Raw genomic sequence first — 23,173 nt, forward strand, 5'->3', positions numbered from 1 at the left:
AATAATATAATAATAATTTAAAAAAATAAATAAAGAGTGCTTTAAAAGCTGCAGTTCAATCTGCCGTTAAAAAAAAACAAAAACCTTTGCCATTCAATATGTGCATCAATACAATCTGCACACTGACAAGTGATTAGCCAAGTTTCTGATCGATCCATTGTTCTGTGATTGATTGGCAAAGATTCGGCTCGGGGGTTCTTTAAAATCACTGTTCGTGCTGCAAGAGAGGACCCAGGATGAAAGTTGTGTGTGGAAGATCATGTGACCAGGCAGGCACTAGATACAATTTTTTGCACTGCTAGAGAGGGGTCAAAAGGGGTGTGCCAGAGCCCACCTCAGAACAGGAAGGGGATGTGACTTTGTAAATGGTTTCGATAGAAAAAAAAATGCTTGTTACATTAGAATACATTAAAAATGTCTTTAAAAACTGTTGTTGTTTTTTTTTTGTTTTTTTAAACTGCTACAAGTATTTTCTCATAGTACAGAACTGATTTATTAAAAAAAACACACGTATGATATTGCTTGAACTGCAGCTTTAACAATCGAAAGGACCACAGGAAATGAATGGATGCTGTTCAAATGAAGGCACCTCAAAGTCTTATTGCCTTTTCTCTACCTGTGGCATTCTCAGTGAATGACAAGTGTTGAAATCTTATCCATACAATTTACCAACGACAATTTAAACAGTATTTCTGTTGGAATGCCTTGGTTTATACATCATAAATAAACAAATGTAATAAGACCTTTGCATATATATTTCCAGAAATGACCATGCTGGAAAAGCCATGTGTCTAATAGCAGATATGCATAGAAAGTGCCCCCCCCCACCCCCCCATATTTTGAAGAAATATAAAAAGAGGTTTGATAGTCTGGACATGTGCAGGTAAGCAAACACGAACGTTCGACGGTTGTTTTTAACTATCAAATACATTTTAGCAGCTAAGAAAGCACTGAAAATCCCATTAAGTGCACGCAATCTCAATATATTTCATGGAAGAGTATTTTTTGGGAAGTCCCCGAGTAGCACCTCTCTGTAACATGACGTAGCTCTGACTGCACAAGGTGTTAAATTTAGAAACTTTTGTTTCCTAATTAAATGATTGGTACAGAAAGTGCTATTATAAATTAAATATTGTTATGTGCCTGCATGTTTATAGAGGCGATGATAGTGTATTAGGATTCAAGGGATGAAAAAGGCAATCTCTAATGCAATTCTAGTTACTACTAATATTCTTATATGGTATTGTTTTTCGACTAATCATTCATTTACCTTATTATGGGGGTGGTAGATGCTACATCAAAATGTATTTAGCACTGATGTATATTATTGTTATTTTAGTGAAACAGATAAATACTGATGCACTTTAACAGCGATTTGAAATATAATGGAAAGCTTTTTTGTGTATGGCAACTTAAATCTGCAATAAATTATTATAATATGCCAAAATTAGTTAAATCAAAATGAATAACTCTTGTAAATTGGAAAAACTAAGATGGAAGTGCTGGTGATATTTGGCTGTAACTGGCGGTTAATTGTTTTAATAACTTTCTACAAATTACAACAGCCTCAGTAGGGAGCCCATTCTCTTCACTGTGTTATTTCAAATGTTCGTCAATGTATATACTGTACATATTGTATGTACATGAATATTTGGATAGTTACGTAGTAGATGAGGTTGAATAAAGACATATGTCCATCAAGTTCAACCTATGCTAAACTTAGATGACAGATACTTTATCACAGGGGTGTGCAAACTGGGGGGTGCGGGATTTTTCTGGGGGAGGGGGGCACGGGCGGTTGCAGAGGCCCCGCGCTCTTCCCCGAGGCATTTAAATTAAATGCCAGGGGACCACACGAAGCCTCTGAAACCTCAACTTACCGGGATTCAGCCGGCTTCTGGTCATGTCGCCATGACAAGGCGTCGTCAAATGACGCAGCGGGGTCTTGTGACGTGGCGTTACGGCAAAGCGCGGCAAATTACGCTGCGGGGTCACTTGTTATTCGAGAGGGGGGAGGTGCGAGCGCAGGGACCAGGACATTGGGGGGGGGGGGGCAGCCAAAAAACTTTGCGCACCCCTTCTTTATCCTATATTTGTACTTACAGTATATTGATCCAGAGGAAGGCAAACAATAAACCCCAGTGAAATATTTCACTTTTATTTTGCCATGAATAATAAATAAAGAGTAAGTACTGTATAACATTGTGCTCTCACAAAAAAACCCCCAATAATATAGTTGACAATTATTGTCCAGGGATTTTTATATGGGATAATAATACTATTATATTTGAAAATGTCACTTAAGGCATATAAAAAAAAAAAAGTTTCCTAAAGAGTGTGTAGGCTGTATGTTATTCAATAGTGAATTATAAAGATCTTTTTATCTAATGCATGCAAACAAGATTGTCCTTGGCTTGTATGAATTCACACAACAAAATTCTCTTTGTGATGTAAGTGCTGTTCTCAATGTTTTGCAAAAGTACTAGATCTTCAAGTCAGTAGATTTCCGTGCTACTTCAATGGAATCAGCAAGAATGGAACTGATGCTGGACCGTCGTGTGGATAGTTCTGATACCGAGATCTGACGCAGCTCTCGCCGGGACATTTTCACTGGGGTCACTCTTTGAAGTTGAGCTCTGTTGGGTTCCACCTTTGATGCGTGGGACAATAACGGAGTGTGAGGATGTGCACTTTGTGGTTCCTCTATGTCCTCTGGGTCGTCTCCAGCGGAAAAGTGCCTTCTGTTTTCCCTGTGCGATTCTGAGGACTGTGCCATTTCTGAAACATACCCACCAACTCTCAAAGTGTTGTGCTGCAGTCTGGAGACTTGCACAGAGTTTTCTGGTTCTTTTGGTTTCCTATTTTTCTTGTTGCTTTCCAGTTTGGACACCCACTTCTGTTCTTCAGAGGCTCCTGGTCCAATTTCATCTTGGCTTCGAAAACCATCCCCAGAACCATTGTCTGAAAGGGAAACATCCAAAAAAACATGAAGTTAAAAAATATATACTTATGTAAATCTCTGAAGAGAAGCTAGTTGACAGAATATATTAAGCCGTTCCTGTCAGATTGTACAAATAATGAAAGCCGTGGTAAGTTTGACTTGGAGCTGGTAAGTCTGGGATTTGACTTCGCTTTAACAAAAATGTCCTCCATCAGATCTTTCACAATCATTTGCTGACTATCACAGAGCTCACACATTGTTTTGAATGTTACCTGGCACACAAACCTCTTTACTGTACTGTAACCATCTGTCATCATAACTCTGTGCCCAGGACATACATAAAAACGAGAGGTAACTCTCAATGTATTACTTCCTGGTAAAATATTTAATAAATAAATAATAAACTGGAGGTCTCCAAGATGAAAAACTTTCAAAAGGGACACCTGAGAGCAGGGTAAAGACAAAGCAAAATGTGTGTATCTGCTAGTCACTCAGATTCTCAAAGCCTGTTTCAGTGTAGAGACACATGGACGGTCACGTAATCCACAGGCATCAAAATGCTGGACTTGTAAGTGCAAATGGCCAAAATAACAGCTAGATTTATTCAACTTTGCAGTTTCCTTGTGATCCTTATGGGCCACCAACAGGTCAGGTTTTCAGGATATCCCTGCTTCAGCACATGTGGCTCCATCAGTGGCTCAGTCACAATGACTGAGCCACTTGTGCGAAGCAGGGATATCCCCATTACCCGGCCTGTTGGTGGCCCCGGAGGACTGGAGTTGTCCACCCCTGCTGTAGCAGCTGGTTTTAGTTTCTCCCATCAACATTATAATTCATATTGCTTAATGATTTCGTATGAGTGGCATTTAAGTGCAAGTGACAAGGATCACAATATACTCTAATTCAGTGCTTTTCAATTTTTTTTTTTTTTTTTTTTAAGGAACCCCAAAAGTAGATTGTAAAATTCTGGGGTACCACAACCTTCACCCCCCCCCCTTTGTCTCTCTCCCCCCTCACAATCTTCCCCCTTACTCTCCCTCTCTCCCTTCTATACACACACACACTTCCTCTCGCTTACGCTTAGGCCTGGGACATAGTGAATTGAAGCTCACTGAGGCGGACTGAGCCGCGCTGAGCAGATGCACAAACCCCCTGCATCTGTCATCAGCGCGGCTATAGTTTCCCCCTCCGCATACGTGCTGATGCGTGCGGAGGCTCTGAAACTTTGCAGAGACAGGCAAGTTTCAAATTTGCCGCTCGGGGAAGCGATGTGAGCGGTCACATCCAATGGGGGCGAGGGACTAGCCCCGCCTCCCGCTCCGCCTCCTGGCATGCCTCCACCCCGCTCCCAGAGCGCGCTCACTGCCTCGCCTGCAAGGACAGGAAAAAGCTCAATTTTTGGAGCAGGCGAGGCAGAGCAGGAGCGTGGCTCAGCGCTGTTTAATCCTCTATGTCCCAGGCCTTTACACACACTAAGTGAACTGCCGGCGCTGAGAGCGGCCACTCTTACCTGATCCTTCCTCTCCCTCCTGTCAGCAGGACGTTGATGCGACTTCCGGCACCGACACGAGCAGGGAGAGGAAGGATAGCAATGACCAGGCAGCAGCTGCTGCTGAGCTCAGGAACCGCCGGGTCACGGATAGGTGGGTGCTGCTGCGCCGCCAGGCCTGAGACATCTGGGAGAGTTGTCCCAGCTCTCCACCCCGGTTAAAAATCACTGCTCTAATTGATGTAGGTCTGTGTCACTCTATTTCTAATACTTCTGAGTATTCTTATCCAATACATACTCTTGGAAAATGCCATCTTTGAGTCTCCCACCACCTCCCTTAGCTTCTTTTTTAGCTCTCGGCTTGTTTTCTTATAGAAGAAAAGCTCTTTTTCCAGTAGCTCGACTTTCGCTTCATAGTCCTTGATATTTTCTGCAATGCTTTCACCATCGTTATCTAAAAAGGAAAACAGAGGAGGTGATTAGGTGACTAAAATTGTTTATTCATAATGGTCAATTCTGAAACAAAAAATACTTTCTTTAGTTTATATGTCCGTTTGCGATTACTATGAAGGTTATTAAAAGTTATTTTATAATCATCATATGTGAGAAATCTGATTACATCCAATTAAATCCAAGATTTAATGGAAAATAATAATAATAATCTTAAATAAAATTTGTATATCAGCATGCCTACTTCACCTTTCTGTTAATACAATATTTTATAAATCAGTGGTTTACCAAATAAAAACAAATATTAAACTACTAGCTTGGATGCACAGAAAGAACCGTGATACTTTGTCACTGGAGATTCCGGTTGATGACAAAACATGTTAAATCTGTGTTCAAAGATTTTGGGGTTGAAGTTGAATCTGTGTCTGCATACTAGTGCGTGTTCTGAAGGGGAAGTTACTTACTTAAAGCAGCAACACGACTTCCCTTTTTTTGCCTTTTTATTTTTATATTTAAAGCGTGTGACAATGTACAATTCTACATTCTTGCCTACGCTGGCAATCGTTTGGTGCTCCTATTATAATACCTTGATTGTCTGCCTAACATAATGCCCTCCTTCTAACTTCGTGCTGCAGTCTGTGAATTGCTGCAGCCGATATGTAACATTATATTACTAAGTGTAACCCTTTATTGTTACAGCTTTCAGAGTAATAGAGAGTCTGCTGTTTGGAACACAGCAACAGATCTGTTTGTGATACTTTGTTGCCAAAGGGTAGAGCTCAAAAAGGTGCATGTCAAAGCCTGTTTCAAAAGAGGAAGTGGATATGACTTTCTAAATGGTTGCTGTAGCAACCAAAGTATGATCAGCACATTTAAAAAAAAAAAATGGTATTAGGAGTTTTATAAAAAATGCAGACAGTATTATCTAACACTACAGCACTGATTTAAATAATAATAATTTTAAAAAAAAAAGGGTTTTCACGTTTTGCTGTTTGAAGTATGTATGTTTCTTGTGTTATTGTATGGAAAACTTAAGAAAATATATCTACAATAAAAAGATGAACAAATCTATATTTATTATTAACATATATATAGCATTCCTATTTTTATACGGCACGGTACACACAAGCTACTGTATATTTAGCTCCAAAAGCCATAGTGAATTACTATCCCGAGTGCTGACATCCTCCCACAACAAGCACGTCTACCTCTGAAGTGCTGTAACAGCAGCTGCATCTTTTGCTCATGTTCCGTTTGTTGCTGTGTTAATCGCCTATCACTTTGTAGTGCAAGATGCTCCAACGTAGACTCCAGCTCTCTCACTATATTTTCCTGCTCCGAGACTTTCATGGCCAATTCTTCTGACTGCAGCTGCAACTTGCGCTCCGTCTCACGCAAGCTCACGACCTGCAGAGAAGCACAAGTCTCTCAGGCTTTGCACACTGAAGAACGATTGCAGAAATAAGCACTTGTTAACACCTTTTACTAGACATGCTGGGCCAATCTCTTGCAGATTGGCTGCCTCTCATTATGGGCCTCATGCAGAGAGCAGCGCTATGCAGAATTGGAGAGGGGGAAAATTTTTACCTTTTTTGGAGAGTTTTTATCTCCATATGCAGAAAGGGCAGAAAACTGCCTTTCTGCATATGGAGAGTTTCAACCAGCGCTATGAGCGCTGTTGAAACTACTGGGGAAAAAAATCGGGGTTTTTTTTTTTCCCTCTCCACCGGCCGCGGAGCGCCAGCTGCTTGGTGGAGAGGGAAAATTTTGAAAATCGCGCCATTTTTTTGCCGCGAACAGCCACTAGATGGCGATCGCGGCTCTCTGCATACGGCAGAGAAAAAAACTGGAGAGATTTTAAACTCTCCAGGCGCGCGGCGAATTTGAAGGGAAAAAAAAAAAAAATGGCGCTTTTTTTGAAACTTGCCGGTTTCTGCCTTTCTGAAGGCAGAATCCGCCAATTAATGCCGCTTTCACTTTTTGCGCTGCTCTCTGCATGAGGCCCTAAGTCTTTGCCACTAAAAGAGCATTCAAGATATTGTAGGATGTAAACAAGCAGGCACTTGCTTTAGTTTTACATGCAATAGAGTTAGACAAAGCACAAGTGATGCCACAAATGCAGTGAAGCAGGAATAGCAGTATTTAAAAACAGCACTCGGCACATCATTACATTTATGTAAATCTAAAAATAAAATGGTAAGCCATCATACAAAACAGTGTGTTATACAGTGTATATGTATGATAAACTATTTACCATGAATAGGTCACATCCATTTAGAAATTTGCCATGTGAACTTAGGAAGACCTAGGCCAGTTTTGACCTATTCATGTAAATAGTTAATCTTATATATTTTTTTCATATAAATGTAAACGTTGTAAATGGTTCTCACTGTCCTGTTGTGGTGTGTGATATTTTGGTTGAGTTCTGATTCTGGACGTGCTGGAGTTGTTTCGGGAAACTGCTTGTGATTGGTTGGTTGGAATGACTTGGTATGTAATGTATGCAATGATTTAAGAATATAATTCTAGTAATTTAAGTGAACCTAATAGAAGGATCAACTGTAATGACACACTAACAATAAATTAGACTTATAAAACAAGGAGCGTGCACAAATTTGCTCTGATTTTATTTGATAACATATATAGTGATACTGAACGTGTAGACATTAAAAAAATCGCGTGCACACACTAATGATTTGATTTTTATTTAAATACGGTTTCAGTTAAGGGGCAATACAGAGCAATTGTGATTGTAAGTAAATATGAATTACCTCGTCCACCTTACCATTTAAGCTACTGTACACCTGACGTTCTAAGATGGTTTAGCTGTATGTATTTGTTATTAATGCTGTTGCAAATATACAATATTCCACAGCAGTGAAAACGGCAAAATATATATATTTTTTTTTTTAAAGAAAGAAGATATTTTGTTATTTTTTAGCCTACAATACTGGGTAGTTTCATCAACAAATGAAAGTGTCCCATTTATTTATAAAAAAATTTTTTACCAGTAAGGAAAACGAGAGGTAACTCTCAATGTATTAAAGTATGTCCAGGGCATAGAGTTAAGATGACAAATAATACATGGTTACAATACATAGTTACACAAGTGAACAGGATATACATTATATACAAGACATTGCAAGCACAGTAAGATATTTTATAGGCATATATAACAGTACACACCAGACAGCTTTAGTTTTGAAAGAACTTAGACTTGCCACCAGAGTAATGATAAATGCTGACCTTGTTGAAGTATCTGACGAGGATAGATCTGGTCTCAGAAGGAGAGAGGGAGCTAAGTTTTTCAATAACATTGGCTTCACTCTGTGAGAGTATCTGAGAAGAGTCTTTCACAGATTGCTGCCGACTTTGAATGTATTCATTCTTGTAATCAATTGCAGCCTCCAAGGCTTCAATCCCCTCCTCCAGCTGGAACAGGATGTGCTCTTCCTGAGGGGGAACAACAACAAAAATATATCAGAGTAACACAGCGATGCCTTTGAAGCAACTTGTGCAGCTTTGAAGGAACATGTGCAATTGCAGCGATTTAGACCCAGTCTTATTGTGCAGTGCTATGCCACAAGACAGCATCCATCTCAGGAAGACACTACATGGTACATTGAAATGCATAGCGCTATGCAAGGTATTTTGGGGTACGACTTTGTGTGTGCGCGCGCAACATATATATAGAAATGTAGCGCTACTGAAATGTAATCACTAGTAATATAAGGATATATTTGTGCGATATGAATATTCAATAATAATGATATTAATCAAATATAGTGAATATATATTCAATAATAGTGAATGGTAAGAAAAGCGAAAATTGAGTGCAAAACAGTGTACAAATAAGATTACAACCATTGAAAAATGGATGCAGAAACGATCCTGCAGTGATCCTGGAAGAAACCAGAGTTTCATATGAAAATCAAAGTGTCCGAAATTCAGAGGCAGTTCCACAGCTCTCAACGGGGAAGAGGAGAAAAGAGGAAGAAAGAGAGAAAGAGAGAGAGAGAAAGAGAGAAAGAAAGCACCACATAGTGTAAATCTGGTTTAAAATGTATTGGTACATTTTGAGGCTTTTTGATTTGTGTAACAATAAATCAGATTTACACTATGTCTCTCTCTCTCAAGACTAGATGAGGAAGTCATAAGGAAAGATAGCGGAAGAAAGGAGACAATTTGACTGCACAGAGGATAGGGAGCTAAATCCAGTAGATAAAACTCACAAGGAATGTGAGATAGGCAAAGAACACATAAAAAAATAATAACAATAAACACATAAAATAAAAATGGCACAATGGACCACAAAATGGAAAAATTGGTGAATAGAAAAAATGTGTGATACCGATCCAAAAAATGCAACAAAAATGTAGAAAGTGTAAACAGAAAACAGTAAATCACTGGAGACTCCAAGCGGCTTTAAACCACTTTCACCACGACAATCTACAAAAACAAAAAAAAAGGGAGAGCGCATGCTCCATAGTGTAATCCAGTCTAAATAGCATTTAATCAGACCAAAACTAAAAACATTACACTCACAAATGCTGATTAAAGTTGCGCATGTCTGAGAATAATATAAAATATCAGCTTTCTTGAGTATCAATTTATTAGTGGTGTGATAGAACAGATACGCTAGATAGATAGACCAGATACGCTAAACAGGATAGATAGACAGGATATATATATATATATATATATATATATATATATATATATATATATATATATACATACACACACAGTATTTATTTGTTGTGTACATTACTGTCGCCTCTGGTAATGAGGGGCTTGAATGGCATATAACAGAAGATATTAAATAGCCAGTATACGGTATGTGCACCTCTGGTGACAGCACTCTGCCGTTTTTCAGTTTATCGTCCAGGCTGTCTCTCCTCCGCAGGAGATGGTCCCTTTCCTTCTGCAGCACTTTGACTTCTTCTGACAATTTCCTCTGCTCCTCACTATTTCCGCTTAGCAATTCCTTGGTTTTATCAGTCAGCTCCTGCTCCAGCACACTCAGGCGAGTAGACAACTTCAGCATGTCGCTGTTTAAAGCCTTGGAGTTAAAAAGAATGCCATTTCATTTAATGTCAATGCACTGCTTCTTGGATAGGTCTACAGTAGGTGTATTAAGCTGCCCGACATACACCCTGGAGGGTGACTCCAGGGAGTAAGGCTCAGTATCATAGCAGCACGAGTGATCACACGGTTGTAGCTTTCCCCCCGTTTATGGTTTAAACCCCTGTTATGAAATCTATAACTTTTGATCCATAAATGAGATCAAGTTGGAAGGTTTAGGAAGAGCTCGGTATTATTTTTGTTTTGCCAAATTTAAGCACAAAGTTGCAAAATAAAAATAAATAAATAAAAAAAGTGGTGAGAAATTAGCTAGAAACGTTGTTTTTAGTCCCATTTATAGACCCAACCCATGTAAGCAGGATATACTGAGTATGTAAACACAATTCATGCACATAGGCAGGGATTCCGATGGGGGGGAAAGCCGGGACAAGTGTCCTGGGTTCGTTGGCTATGGGAGGTGGCCCAACTTCTGCGTCCAGCTGCTGGACCTCTAGTTGCTACCCCCGGGCCCCGGGTCTCCCCAGCTGCTGCCTTTTCTTCCCATACCATCCTCTCTCTCCCGCCGGTGTGCACCAGAAGCTGGGCCTGACTTCCAGGTGAGAGGCCCGGCGTGGGAAGAGGCAGGCAGCAGTTGGGGAGAGCCGTGAGGCGGTGCCCAGCGGCAACCAGAGGCCGGGCCCAGCTGCCGGGCCTTGGCTCTCCCAAGCTGCTGCCTGCCTCATCCCACGCCGGGTCTCTCTTTCCTGTTGGAAGCTGGGAGCACCCGGAAGTCAGGCTCAGCTTCCAACGCAAACCGGCGGGAGAGAGAAGCAGGCCTGGCGTAGAAAGAGGCAGCAGCAACAGCTGGGGAGAGCCGGGACCCTGTGGCACCAACCAGAGGTAAGTGGTAAATTGTATTTGGGTGGGTAGTAGTGTCTGTATTTGGGGAGGTAGTTTTGTATGTGTATTGGGGGGTTTGTGGTGGGCAGTGTGGGAGCGGGAATGGAATGAGTATTGGTGGGAATTGTGTGTCTGGCCAGGGAAGGAGGGGGAAATGACTGTGAGGGGGAGGGGAGAGAGATTGAAGGAGCGGGGTTGAGTGAGAGGGAGTAATTGAATGATAGCAGAGGGGAGGGGAGAGGGGGTGTTGGAGAGGAAGGAAGGGAGTGAGAGGGGGAAGAGTGAGAGACACAGGGGGGTAAGAGAAATACAGATATTAAATGGGAGGGCTCACAAGGCCGCTGACAAGGGTGTCAGGGGGGTAGAGTGGGGGGGGGGGCCTGGACGAAGTTCTAGTCCTGGGCCCCAGGAAAATCAGTTGGTGGCCCTGCACATAGGCATGTAAGACCTTGTCTAATATAATTTACATTGATATTTCTCTAAAACTGGTGCCAATTTTATAGGGATGTGTGTGTGGGAGGAAAACAGAAATGTAAAAACTAAAAGTTCTTAAACAAAAATGAGCAGGACTAAATGTGGAATGAGAGAGTTCAGGAATTGCAATCTTCTTCTTCTAAAAGTGAATGATTTGCACTCTACAGACTAACTTTTCTAAACTACCAGCCGACTAGAGAAATACTACACAGCGTGACAATGTGTTGCTGGCCGCGAAAAGGGTTAACTGAAAGGAATTATTTCCACTATACCTGGCTTGACCGAAGCTTTCTGATTTCAAGCTGACTTTTCTCCTGTAACAGGTCTTCCTTTTTAGTGACGCTTGCTTCCCGTTTCTTTAAATCTTCTTCCAGCTCATCGAGTACCTGACGTTCCTTCAAGACCTTCTCAACCTCCTCGTCAAGCCATTTCTTCTGCTCTTCCAATCTCTGAGTTACAGATATGATAGAAAGCATGCATGAGTGCACCTACAAGTCACGTACAGCTTCCAAAATCCTGCTACAGCCTCTAGATCACATATAGAAGGGGTCTATGTATAAACAAGGTGGTCTTTGCATCTACAAAATGAGCATTTTTATGACAATACATACCGCTGTGGCTGTGCTAGTATTCTGTGTCAAAGACAAGACGTACGCTATCTTTAAAATCACAGAGAAACGTAGCGCAGAAAACAACATTCAAGAAACCAGCGCAAAAAAGTTTGCATAGAAACACGCCGTCATATTTTTCAGAGTGGCTTGCGGCAAAACAACAACAACAACAACTTTGTTCTTGATACAGTACATAGACCCCTGCAATGTTTAAATTGCCATTTCTGGGTGCAAACATGCAAATAGCAACATATAAGTGTGTTACGTTTTAGTCCCTCAAATACCTTTGAAAGATTCATAACTCTTTAGCATGCTGCATTAACAAGCCAAGCTTGAGTTAATGTAAAGTAGTACAAGTAAAGCTAACATCCGGTGATAAACTAGGTGCAGAGAAAGGTTAGGTTAGGAAAATAGTGATGAGGGAAAAAAAAAAAAAAATCCACGAAAGACAGAAAACATTCAAGACAGGATCTACACATCTCATACAGGTTACACAGCCCTGTTTCAGCCATTAAAACACCAGTAAGTTACAAAGAAAAGTTGTGACAGTGTTCATCTAAAAGAGGTACAATTTTGTAAAGAACATTTGAAGGTATATGTGTGTAGTCACTACCTGGAGCTGGTCTGGTGTGCCAACAGTACTCTTCCTCCTTCTAATGGCCGCAATCTCTTCGTTTTTCAGTTTTAGGATCTTCTGCTGCTGCTCAGTCTTTAACTGGAGCTCCTACACGTGAACAAAAATGTTCTCTCATCTTTTTTTTTTTAAACATATTTGTATTACATTTTTCAAACATAAGTGGGAAAGGAAAGGATACAAAAAGAAAAAAAGGGAGGGCGGGGGAGAACAACAATTTTGTGATTTCTTACAAACAACAGTATAAATACATTCCACAATAGTAACATATAAATAGTGCCCCAAATCCCCACAATGCAGCCTGTCCAATTAGTGTAGATGAAGTTCATATGCTGAGACAGTCCCTTTAGCCAATCTCCAATCTGTGCTCCTTTACACCAGCTGTTGGTGCTCCACGTTAGATTCTGGTGTTCACATCCTCCTTGCTCCTGTGTAATCCGGCATCCATCTTGATGACGTCATCACTCCTCGTTTCTGGCGTTTGGAACGCATCCTGGTCCCATTCTGCCATTGCACGTCATCTCCGATCGTGCGTTTCAAGTCCGCGCGTGCGCGGTGTCAATCCGGTCGATCCTCTTCATCCCTATACCCCTTCCGATCGCAGAAAGCGCAGATCATTGCAGAATCATTGCGCCTGCGATTGTCAATCATCCTGCGGTCCTGCAGGCTCGGGGGGGGGGGGGGGGGAAACAACTGATCTCCAGTTTCAAATCGGTCAGGTGTTTTGATCCTAGTGCGTCATCTTCATCTGTCAGACAGTGTTGTAGAATGTCTTCATCACCAATGATCCATAATGCATAAGTGGAGGAGAAAGGGGAGGAACAGATCAGCATTCCACATATAGAATAGGCTGTGTGACATATTATATCACCGTGATTAAGTGTTGATAATAAAAATCTAAAAAAAGGTTTGTCTTTGTCAATGAATTCAAATGCCTAACCCCAGAGGTACAGTATAAACGAACGAGTATACTTGCAGCAGGCAATGGCAGCAACCTAAGGAAAAAAATCATCTCTCCTCAATGAAACAACCTAATGACAAAAAGTAATTTAGTCCATTTGGGTATACAGTATTTAATGTGTGGATCCAAAAGGATTCCCGCTGTAATAATAGCGTATCCTTATCCAGACCAGCCCTAGCTTTTTTAATATGCTCAATACCCATTAACTTTAGTGAGGATATTGGGTGACTGAAGTCAGAGCAATGTTTGATAAGAGCTGTTTCCTCTGCATGATTATTAATTTTGCTTTTGTGTTCTATAAATCTGGTTTTGAGCATGCGACTGCTCTTGCCAATATAACATAGTCCACATGGGCATTTAATCATATAAATGATGTTCGTAGTGATGCATGTGATACGCTCCTTTATTTTATACAGTCTGCCACTTCTGGGGTGGTAGAACTTATCCCCTGTATTCAGACTGTTACACACGCTACAGCCATAGCATTTATAACAGCCTACTTTAGGCAAACTCAAGAAGTGTGGTGTTATGTAATGTTTTTCATTATCCGCCTTTATCAGGATGTCTTTAAGATTCTCTCCACGCTTATAAGCAAAACGTGGGAAATCCTTACAAACATCTTTGAGTGTTTCGTCTGTCTGTAAAACTTTCCAGTGTTTTTTTAAAGTGTTTTTAATGAAACCACTGGCCGTTGTAAATTTGCTAACAAATGTCAGACGGTCACTTTTAATCTTTGATTGGGGTGTTGTATCAAAAGCCTTTACAATCTCAGATCTGTTGTGTCCCCTCTCAACAAATCTGTCCTCAATCTCCTTTAAAGTTTCCTTCAAGTTAGTCGGCCTGTCTACTATGCGTGTAGCCCTAACCTTTTGTGAAAATGGTAGCATATGTTTTAATGGTTCTGGGTGGAAGCTGGTTGCATGTAACGTGCTATTCTTATCTGTTGGTTTTCTGTATAGATCACTATGAAGTACTCCATTTTCATAGGTAAGGAGCACATCTAGATACGAAATCTGCTTTGTGCTCCAGTTTTTTGTAAACCTAACAGTGGTGTTTAGACCATCCAGATAGTCAAAAAAGTGGATAAGTTCTTCCTCTGTACCCTCCCACAGAAACAGCAGATCATCGATATATCTACAGTAAAATAACATTCTCTTATAGTGTTCTGTAGGATAGATAAATTGCTCCTCAAAATCAGTCATGTATAAATTAGCATAGGACGGGGCCACATTGCTGCCCATAGCTGTCCCTGCAGTTTGTAAATAAAAGGTCTGCTCGAACTTAAAGTAATTTTTGTACAAAACAAAATGCATTTGTTATACAAAACTTATGCATTATGGATCATTGGTGATGAAGACATTCTACAACACTGTCTGACAGATGAAGATGACGCACTAGGATCAAAACACCTGACCGATTTGAAACTGGAGATCAGTTGTTTCCCCCCCCCCCCCCGAGCCTGCAGGACCGCAGGATGATTGACAATCGCAGGCGCAATGATTCTGCAATGATCTGCGCTTTCTGCGATCGGAAGGGGTATAGGGATGAAGAGGATCGACCGGATTGACACCGCGCACGCGCGGACTTGAAACGCACGATCGGAGATGACGTGCAATGGCAGAATGGGACCAGGATGCGTTCCAAACGCCAGAAACGAGGAGTGATGACGTCATCAAGATGGATGCCGGATTACACAGGAGCAAGGAGGATGTGAACACCAGAATCTAACGTGGAGCACCAACAGCTGGTGTAAAGGAGCACAGATTGGAGATTGGCTAAAGGGACTGTCTCAGCATATGAACTTCATCTACACTAATTGGACAGGCTGCATTGTGGGGATTTGGGGCACTATTTATATGTTACTATTGTGGAATGTATTTATGCCATTGTCACTTGAAAAAGACCACTTAGGTCGAAACGTCGTGTTGGCTCAATAAATGAGTTTATTTTGCTCAAATCCGCAGTGCCCTTTGTTCCTTCATTCATCTGTCTTGGACTGATTGCAGGCTTTCGTGCAAACACTGGAGCACCGGTAATTGTATGTTTTTTCTATTTTTGAGGTGTGCAGCATCACTTTATTTGTTCTGGAGGGTTACAAACAACAGTCACATTACATATCATACAACATTTGATAAACACTATATTTTACACTCGGCACTCCCATACCCTCTCTCCCTCCGGGATCGCAGCCCTATCCAGCATCCCAGGGATCCCCATCATATTTCCTAGTGGTATGATTCAGAAATGAGGTACGTTTCTCCATTAATTAGACATCATTGACCCTTCTAATAACCTCTTCTCGAGAGCGGGAGTTTATTTTTCCACGCCGCTTCCACAGCGTATCTAGCCGCTGTTAGAATATACAGAATCAATTTTAGTGTATGGTGATTCACATTTACTATGTGTTTAGCCAGAATAATTAGAATCGGATCTAGCGGAATCTTGATGTCCGTCACATCTTTTATTAGTTTCAGAACTGTCCTCTGGTATGTCTGCATTACTGGACAATACCACCAGATATGTGCCAAATCTATCTGTCCACATCCCCTAGACCACCTGCTTTAATCTTTTGGGGGTGTAATACCAACGTAGCAAAGATATATATATATATAGAGATATATATATATTCTCTTTTGTTACCGTACATATAGAAATTTTACCCGCATTCTCCCATATATCTTCCCAATCCTCCCTTGTTATTTCAGTCTGGAAATCCAGAGCCCATTGGTCCATATATTAATTGGCCGGGTATCCTTTTTTGAGGTTAGACCTTGGTACAAAGATGATATCAGACCTCTGATATTTTTTTGTTTTACCTAAAATCTTCAAATCATGTATATCTAGAAAATTCCTCAAAGTGTCGGACCTGTATATACCTAAACGGCTCAATTTGGGGTTAGCCATACTTTCTCATCAGTTCCTCAAACAAAATTAGCTTGTCTTTTTCTAACAAAATCTCCCACCTCTAGAATTCCTCTATGTCTCCAAATTTCAAAGCCCTGACCCGGAAAACTTGGGGTAAACCCTGAATTTCCGAACAGGGGCGCGAGCCTAGAAGGGGTCAACATGACCGTAGACTTCTTTTTTGCCATCTGCCAAATTTTCTAAGTAAATCCAATTACTGCCAGCTCAGGCTGTCTCCCAGGCCCAGTCCCTGAACATAATAAAGGAGACAGTCCAACCGGGTTTAAGTGAGATCTCCAGATCCACCAAGGCATTGACTCCTCACGGAGAATGCCAATAAACCATTTGTTTCATATGAGAGGCTATATAATATTTTAGAATATTTGGAACTGCCATACCACCTCCTTCCTTAGTGTCCAACATAATTGACTTGGCTATTCTCGGTTGTTTGCGTTTCCAAATAAATTGCAAAATTCGATTCTGAATTTCTTGTATATTTGAATGCGGAACAGATATCGGTAATGTCTGAAAATAATACAGAAGTCTAGGGAGGATATTCATCTTGACTGCAGTTATACGCCCTATCCAGGAAATAGAATGAGAATTCCAGGCTTGTAGATTTTTTTTTTTTTATCTTTTAGAAAAGGTCAGGATAATTATATTTATATAATAAATTATAGTCTCTGATAAGATAAATCACCAGATATTTCAAATGGGTCTTTTTCCATTTATAATCAAAGTGCTGTTCAAGCACCTCAAACTCCTTTTCATTTAATGTCAAATGTAGACTTTTCGATTTTTCCATGTTGACTTTGTACCCAGACAGCTCACCAAACCAATGAAGGGTGGATTGCAGATTCGTAAGAGATGTCAATGGGTTCGATATAGCAAGAATAATGTCATCTGCAAACAGTGATATTTTATAGCACTCATCTTTTATTTTAATCCCATGTATGTTTGGTGAAGCTCCGATAGTGGCCATGAGGGGTTCGATTGTCAGAGCGAAAAGAAGGAGAGAAAGGGGGCACCCCTGCCTAGTCCCAGTCTAGATTGTTATCAGATTCCCCTCCCCACCTGGAATCTTCAGGGTGCCTGTCGGCGACTGAGGGCACAAACCCCCTGTAAAAAAAAAAAAAAAAAAACACACACGGAAAATCCAAATGCCTCTAGTGTTTTATCCAGAAGGTTCCAACTTATCCTATCAAATGCCTTCTCCGTATCTAGACTCAACAACATAGCTTTCAGTTTAGACTTTTGTGTCTGGTCAATAACATTAATAATTGTTCTTGTGTTATGCGACGCCTGGCGCTCGCTCACAAATCCCACCTGATCATAGTTAATTAGTCCAGGATGTATTGGATTCAACTTGCTGGCTAAAATGTTACTATACATTTTCAGACCCGTATTAAGCAGTGAGATTGGCCTCTAGCTACCATAACATAAGGGGTTCTTTCCCTCTGTAGGGATGACCACTATATTGGCCTTCATCATCTGTGGGGGGATTTGTTTTCCGCTGAGAAAATCATTAGGGCAGAAGGAGTGGCTCAGTGAGTAAATGTAACGGATCGGGGGGCACGCGCCTCTCAGCGGGTCCCCATCCCCTCTGGTCCCACGGCGGCTCCCTGCCCTGTTGCTCCACTCCCTCAACACCTTACCTCATCCACGCCAGGCTGTTCCTCCGCGGCGCACGCCGCATCTGCGTGCACGCGATCGGGGCGCGCGCACGGCAGCCTTACAGAAGGCGCACGCACCCGATCCTCTTACCTGCCCTCCTGTGCTGCTGGCTCCTCCCCTCATCGGCTGCAGGCTATTACCAGGTATCACTCCCCTGTCTCCCTTCCTGCTTACCTGGACCTATCACTGCAGCCACTCAGCCAAGCCTCCGCTCCACCCCTTGCTACCATTGGTTCTCCGCCCTTTATTAACCCAGTCTGCCCTCTCCGTCGTCGCTCAGCATAGCTTCTCTATGGCTCCTGTCTGCAGTGACTTGTGCTTAGCTCTCTGTTTTAGCTCCTTGTTCCTGTCCCTGCCCGTTTAGATTTCCTTGGATTTATCTCGGCTCGGCTTGACTACGTGTACCTCTGTACCCCTGGACTCTGCTTTGGACCTCACTACGCTGCTTTCTCCTGCCCCTGACCCTTGGCTCTTGGACATTTACCCGTCAACCTCTGGCACCCTCTGCAAGTATATCGTTAACCCTTTTCTCACCAGGCTCGGCAACGCTACTTACCACACTCCGGGCACGCCCTAACTGCTGTGGGTGCATGTTATACCCTTACCCATCTCAGTACTGGGGACTGGCCAGGTCTGCGGGCATACAGGCGTTACAGTAAAGACACAAATGGGCACGGAGTTTGAAGCAGGGGAACCTGGTTCAATTCCCGGTGTCGGCTCCTTGTGATCTTGGGCAAGTCACTTTATCTCCCTGTGCCTCAGGCACCAAAAAATAGATTGTAAGCTCCACGGGGCAGGGATCTGTGCCTGCAAAATGTCTCTGTAAAGCGCTACATAAAACTAGCAGTGCTATACAAGAACATGCTATTATTATTATTATTATTATTATTATTATTAAATAGATCCAACAGACAAGGCCCTAGAATTCCTATAAAATTTTGTAGTACAAATTTGAAAAACCATCTGGGCCGGTGCCTTCGATGGTTTCAAACAGCTGACCACCCTCCCTGAGTTATTTTTGCGTTCAAAATATTATCTTCCTCTGTCAATTTTCGGAGGTTACAATCTCTCACATAATCCTTAATCTGGGCCAAGAAGGTGATTTAAGCATTCAGGGTTGAATTATCTAGATCAGTGGTTCCCAAATGGGGTTCCGTTGAGCAGTCCCAGGGGTTCCGCCGACAGACGGGCCGCCTGCACTCACTGTGCCGGATTTCCCCGTCAAAAAAGGAGTCTGTCTGTAGCTGCAATTTCTAAGTCAGGCATTAGGTGGTGCTGTGCTACACAGCTAATGCAGCAAGCACCTCATCCTATGAGTGTGTGTGTGTGGGTGTCTGGGTGTGTGGGTCATTGTGTAAGAGAGAAATGGGCAGAGGGGGGTAAAAGAGAAACATGGACAGGGGGGGGTGAAAGAGTGACAAGGGCAGAGGGGGTGAAAGAGAAACATGGTCAGAGGGGGTGAAAGGGAGACAAGGGCAAAGGGGGTGAAAGAGAGACATGGGCAGAGGGGGGTGAAAGAGACATGGGCAGGGGGCAGGGTTGCCACCTTTGACTGACGGCCAACCCGGAGATTTTTTTTAAAAAAATGACACTGTTGCCATGACAACGGGGCGCCATGCAACATCAAGTTGCCATGACAACGTGGCACCGCATCACGTCATGACATGTGGCATCTCATGGTCATGGCAACGGGAATCATGTAATGCTGTTACGTCACGTGACGTTCCCGTTGGCATAGCAACGCAGCGCCATTTTACGCCGCGCAGCCTTATTGACAGTAGTTGTAGGGGGAGATGCCGAAGACATTGCTGTTGCAGGTACAGTTGCTGCGTTAATGGTATATGGAATTGTATATTACCGTATGTCATTTCTATTATTTATAACCAACGCTGATGACAATCTCACAAATCTTCAAGTTTGTGGAAAGCATCTTGAATCACTAGTGGCGGTAGCAGCAGCAGCAATACATTGCCACAAGTTGCATACCCACACATATACATTGTGTGTGTGTGTGTGTACACACACACACATTTATATATATACACACACACACACACACACACAAAAATATATATATATATATATATATATAAAAAAACAACATTACCATTCTCTTGTCCGGTAAAGAAAGACTGCACTCGGTTCAGTAATAATGAAAATCTGTATTGGGCATCTGAATAGAAAAGATAAGTCACCCAATCTGACGTTTCGATCCTGGAATAGGACCTTTCTCAAGGGGGTGCATTATTACTGAACCGAGTGCAGTCTTTCTTTACCGGACGAGAGAATGGTAATGTTGTTTTTCTATTATTTGAGACTAGCACCTGTCTATATGAACCAGTACATTGAGTGCAAGCTGTGATGTTTGTTATATATATATATATATATATATATTGTGATGCCGACACCACATTGCAGTCTCTTTTGTCCCAAATGAGGCAGGAAACACTGTATTTCTCTCAGCAGTGTCTCTCAGACTTCTTTTACCAGCCTCCATTAGCTGGGGAGCTCCTCTGTCTCATCCCTTCTCTGGGATAAACAGTCTCTCTGTGCCTTGCAGCTTCCAGCCTTTTAAAGCACTTCCTGACTATTCAGAACAGGTTGATTAGCTTCATTAGTTATCACCTGAATAGCCTTTCCAAGGAGGATTGAATTAACTCTTTGTGGTGAAAAAGTCCAATAGCTTCCCCATTCAGCCCCTAGAGGACAGCGATGGCACCACATATCCCTCACCCCAGCGAAACATTATCCTGTGATCGACCTGTGCACTATTCCTGTTCACCCACCTCTTTGTCAGACTTCGGCCCTTCCCTCCCCCCCCCTTTTTTTTTCTTGCTTTCCAATTTAGGCATTTTCTTTTTGGGGTAATTGCCAGGCCATCTGGGCCTGAAGACTGGTACCTGTCTTGTACCGGCCTGAGTCTAGGGTTGAAGCTCCGCCTTTGTTGTGTCCCCTTTTTCAAATGTTCCTTAGAATCCTGCCGTCTATCAGCTATCTCTGCCTTCTTCCTCTTGTGCTCAGAGTCTCCCTTACCCTGTAGATGATCCTTGACCTCAGTTAGCTCATGGCGTTCACTCACCAGTGCTTGTTTGGCCTTTTCTTGTGAAGACAGCAACTCCGCTTTAGCGGTGATGGCTTTTGGACCTTTTTCCATCAGCGTACTTTAAGGTTGGTTTTCACATAATTTATCTTCAGAACTTCAATTTGGGTGGGGGTCTAACTAACCCCAAGTGCACACCATGATGCCTCTCTATGACAGTCGGCAGACTCGTAGGCTTTGGCCTTTCTTCCTTGTCCCCTTAACTTACTCCATTGGGAGTGTTGCTGGACAACCTGTGAGGTCTTTCTCATCTTACGAACATGGACACTCTTCCGTCCCATTCTCGACTGTCTCTTCACAGCGGCTGCCTTCCCGTCAAGGAATCCACTTTGGGTCCCATGGGTATTGCAGTACAACTGGCTTCTTACTGTGCTACTATGTCGCACCTTGGTCTTCCCATTCCGTGCCTTGTGGAAAATAGACTGTAGCACTGCAACGGTATTGCAGTCATGCTTCCTGGTGCGACTCACTTGCTTTATCTCTACCGCCCTCTTTTCCATGGACCGCTTCTGTGACCCAAGTGTCTGTCTTAGGGTGGTAACCTCTTTCTCCAACTTCAGCTGAGAAACCTCCTGATGGGCAGCATTAGAGTCCAACGTAGCGTCCTGCTCAGTCTTCAGAGCCTTGAGTATCTCGTCCAGGTCACGCTTTTGTTTCTCCGCCATCTTGCGGCCAGCACGCTCAGACTCCAGGTCCTTCCTCAGGTCATGAAGCTGTCCTTCTGCATTTCTTTTTTCACTCAGTGCAGCTGCCAGTTCATCATCATTGACGTAGAGTCGCGACTCCACATCTACTAGCAGGTTCAGCGCAAGGCTTAAATCTGTTTCTTTTCCTCTATTTCTGACCTGCAACTGCCTGTGCTCCTCCCAGACCTTGTCCAGCTCCAGCTGCAGTCGGTCCCTCTCATTGGCCGTGTGGTCCAGCAGCTTGCGGGTATCAGCCATCTCGGTTTCATAGCGCAATGTCAGGCAAGTCACCTGACGGACGGTCACCTCCTCCCTCTCGGCGAGCTGTATTTTTCGCTTAGCAATCTGCGTCTGCAGGACTTCAGTTTGATCCTGCAAGTCCCCTCTCAGGGCCTTCACCTCTTCACGGTGCTTGCTCTGGGCTTGCGTCAGCGCCTCCTTCATCTTTTGGAGCTCTGCAGTTTTTGTTGCCAGTATCGCCGCTGCTTCTGTTTTCCCGGCTTCTTTCTCCGTGGCATACTGACTCATGGAGATAGAGCTGCCTCTCTGCTCCTCCAGTTCTTGCTCCAGTCTCTGGACCTTCTCGCGCTCCCTCTCATACAGAATCACCTGGCTTTCAAGCTCCGCCCCCAGCAATGCTCTTGTGGCGTACAGCGTGGCACTCAGCTCCTCATGCTGTTCTGTGGGGACATACTGGGTACCCAGCCGTTCCTGTAGCACTCGCTGCTTCTCCTTAGCTGCTTGCAGACTTGCATGTTGCTCTTGCAGCTGGCTCTGCCATAGGTGTGCTGCTTGTGTGTGCTGCTCCAGGGAGACACGTTGCATCCTCTCTGCATTCTGCAGTGCTTCCTGCACCTCTAGCTTTTCCTGGATCAATTGCTTCTCCACTTTTCCTGCTTGGTGGAGCTTCTTATCACCTTTACCGATTTGATCAGTCAAGTCTGAATTTTTCTGTGTCAGATTTACATTCTCCTTCTTTACAGTCTAAATCCCTCAGGGCATTCTCATGGGTTTCCTTCAACATACCCAGCTCTGTGTTTAGACTGTGGCCCTCTTGGTGTGAGTGTTCCACCACTGTGCTGAGAGCGTGAACCTCTTGTAGAGCCTTCCCGTATTTCTGTTTGAGGTTAGCAATCAGTTTGTCCGATTTGTTCTGCTTTTCATCCATGGTAGCAATTGAGGCGTTGGCATTTTCCAGACCAGTCGTCACCTCCTCCAACTCACTCCGTAAGAGACGCTCTGTTTTCTCCAAAGCCGCGTAACCCTTGTAAAGCTGGGAGTATAC

General features: G+C 42.8%; 1 protein-coding gene across 3 annotated transcripts in view; it reads right to left on the reverse strand.

Annotated features, from left to right (window-relative positions):
• Positions 1-2,137: 2,137 nt before the first annotated feature.
• Positions 2,138-23,173, reverse strand: part of KIF27 (kinesin family member 27) — a 65,050-nt gene continuing 44,014 nt past the window's right edge. For all 3 annotated transcript variants that reach the window (XM_075598881.1, XM_075598885.1, XM_075598892.1), the window contains 7 exons: positions 12,543-12,653; positions 11,591-11,767; positions 9,727-9,942; positions 8,127-8,333; positions 6,089-6,287; positions 4,729-4,884; positions 2,138-2,961 (listed from right to left, as the gene is read on the reverse strand). In XM_075598881.1, the coding sequence (XP_075454996.1) occupies positions 2,483-2,961; positions 4,729-4,884; positions 6,089-6,287; positions 8,127-8,333; positions 9,727-9,942; positions 11,591-11,767; positions 12,543-12,653 (1,545 nt within the window). In that variant the 3' untranslated portion in view covers positions 2,138-2,482. The remainder of the gene's footprint in view (positions 2,962-4,728; positions 4,885-6,088; positions 6,288-8,126; positions 8,334-9,726; positions 9,943-11,590; positions 11,768-12,542; positions 12,654-23,173) is intronic.

The sequence above is a fragment of the Ascaphus truei genome, chromosome 1 (genome assembly GCF_040206685.1).
Source record: "Ascaphus truei isolate aAscTru1 chromosome 1, aAscTru1.hap1, whole genome shotgun sequence".
Classification (NCBI taxonomy): Eukaryota; Metazoa; Chordata; class Amphibia; order Anura; family Ascaphidae; genus Ascaphus; species Ascaphus truei.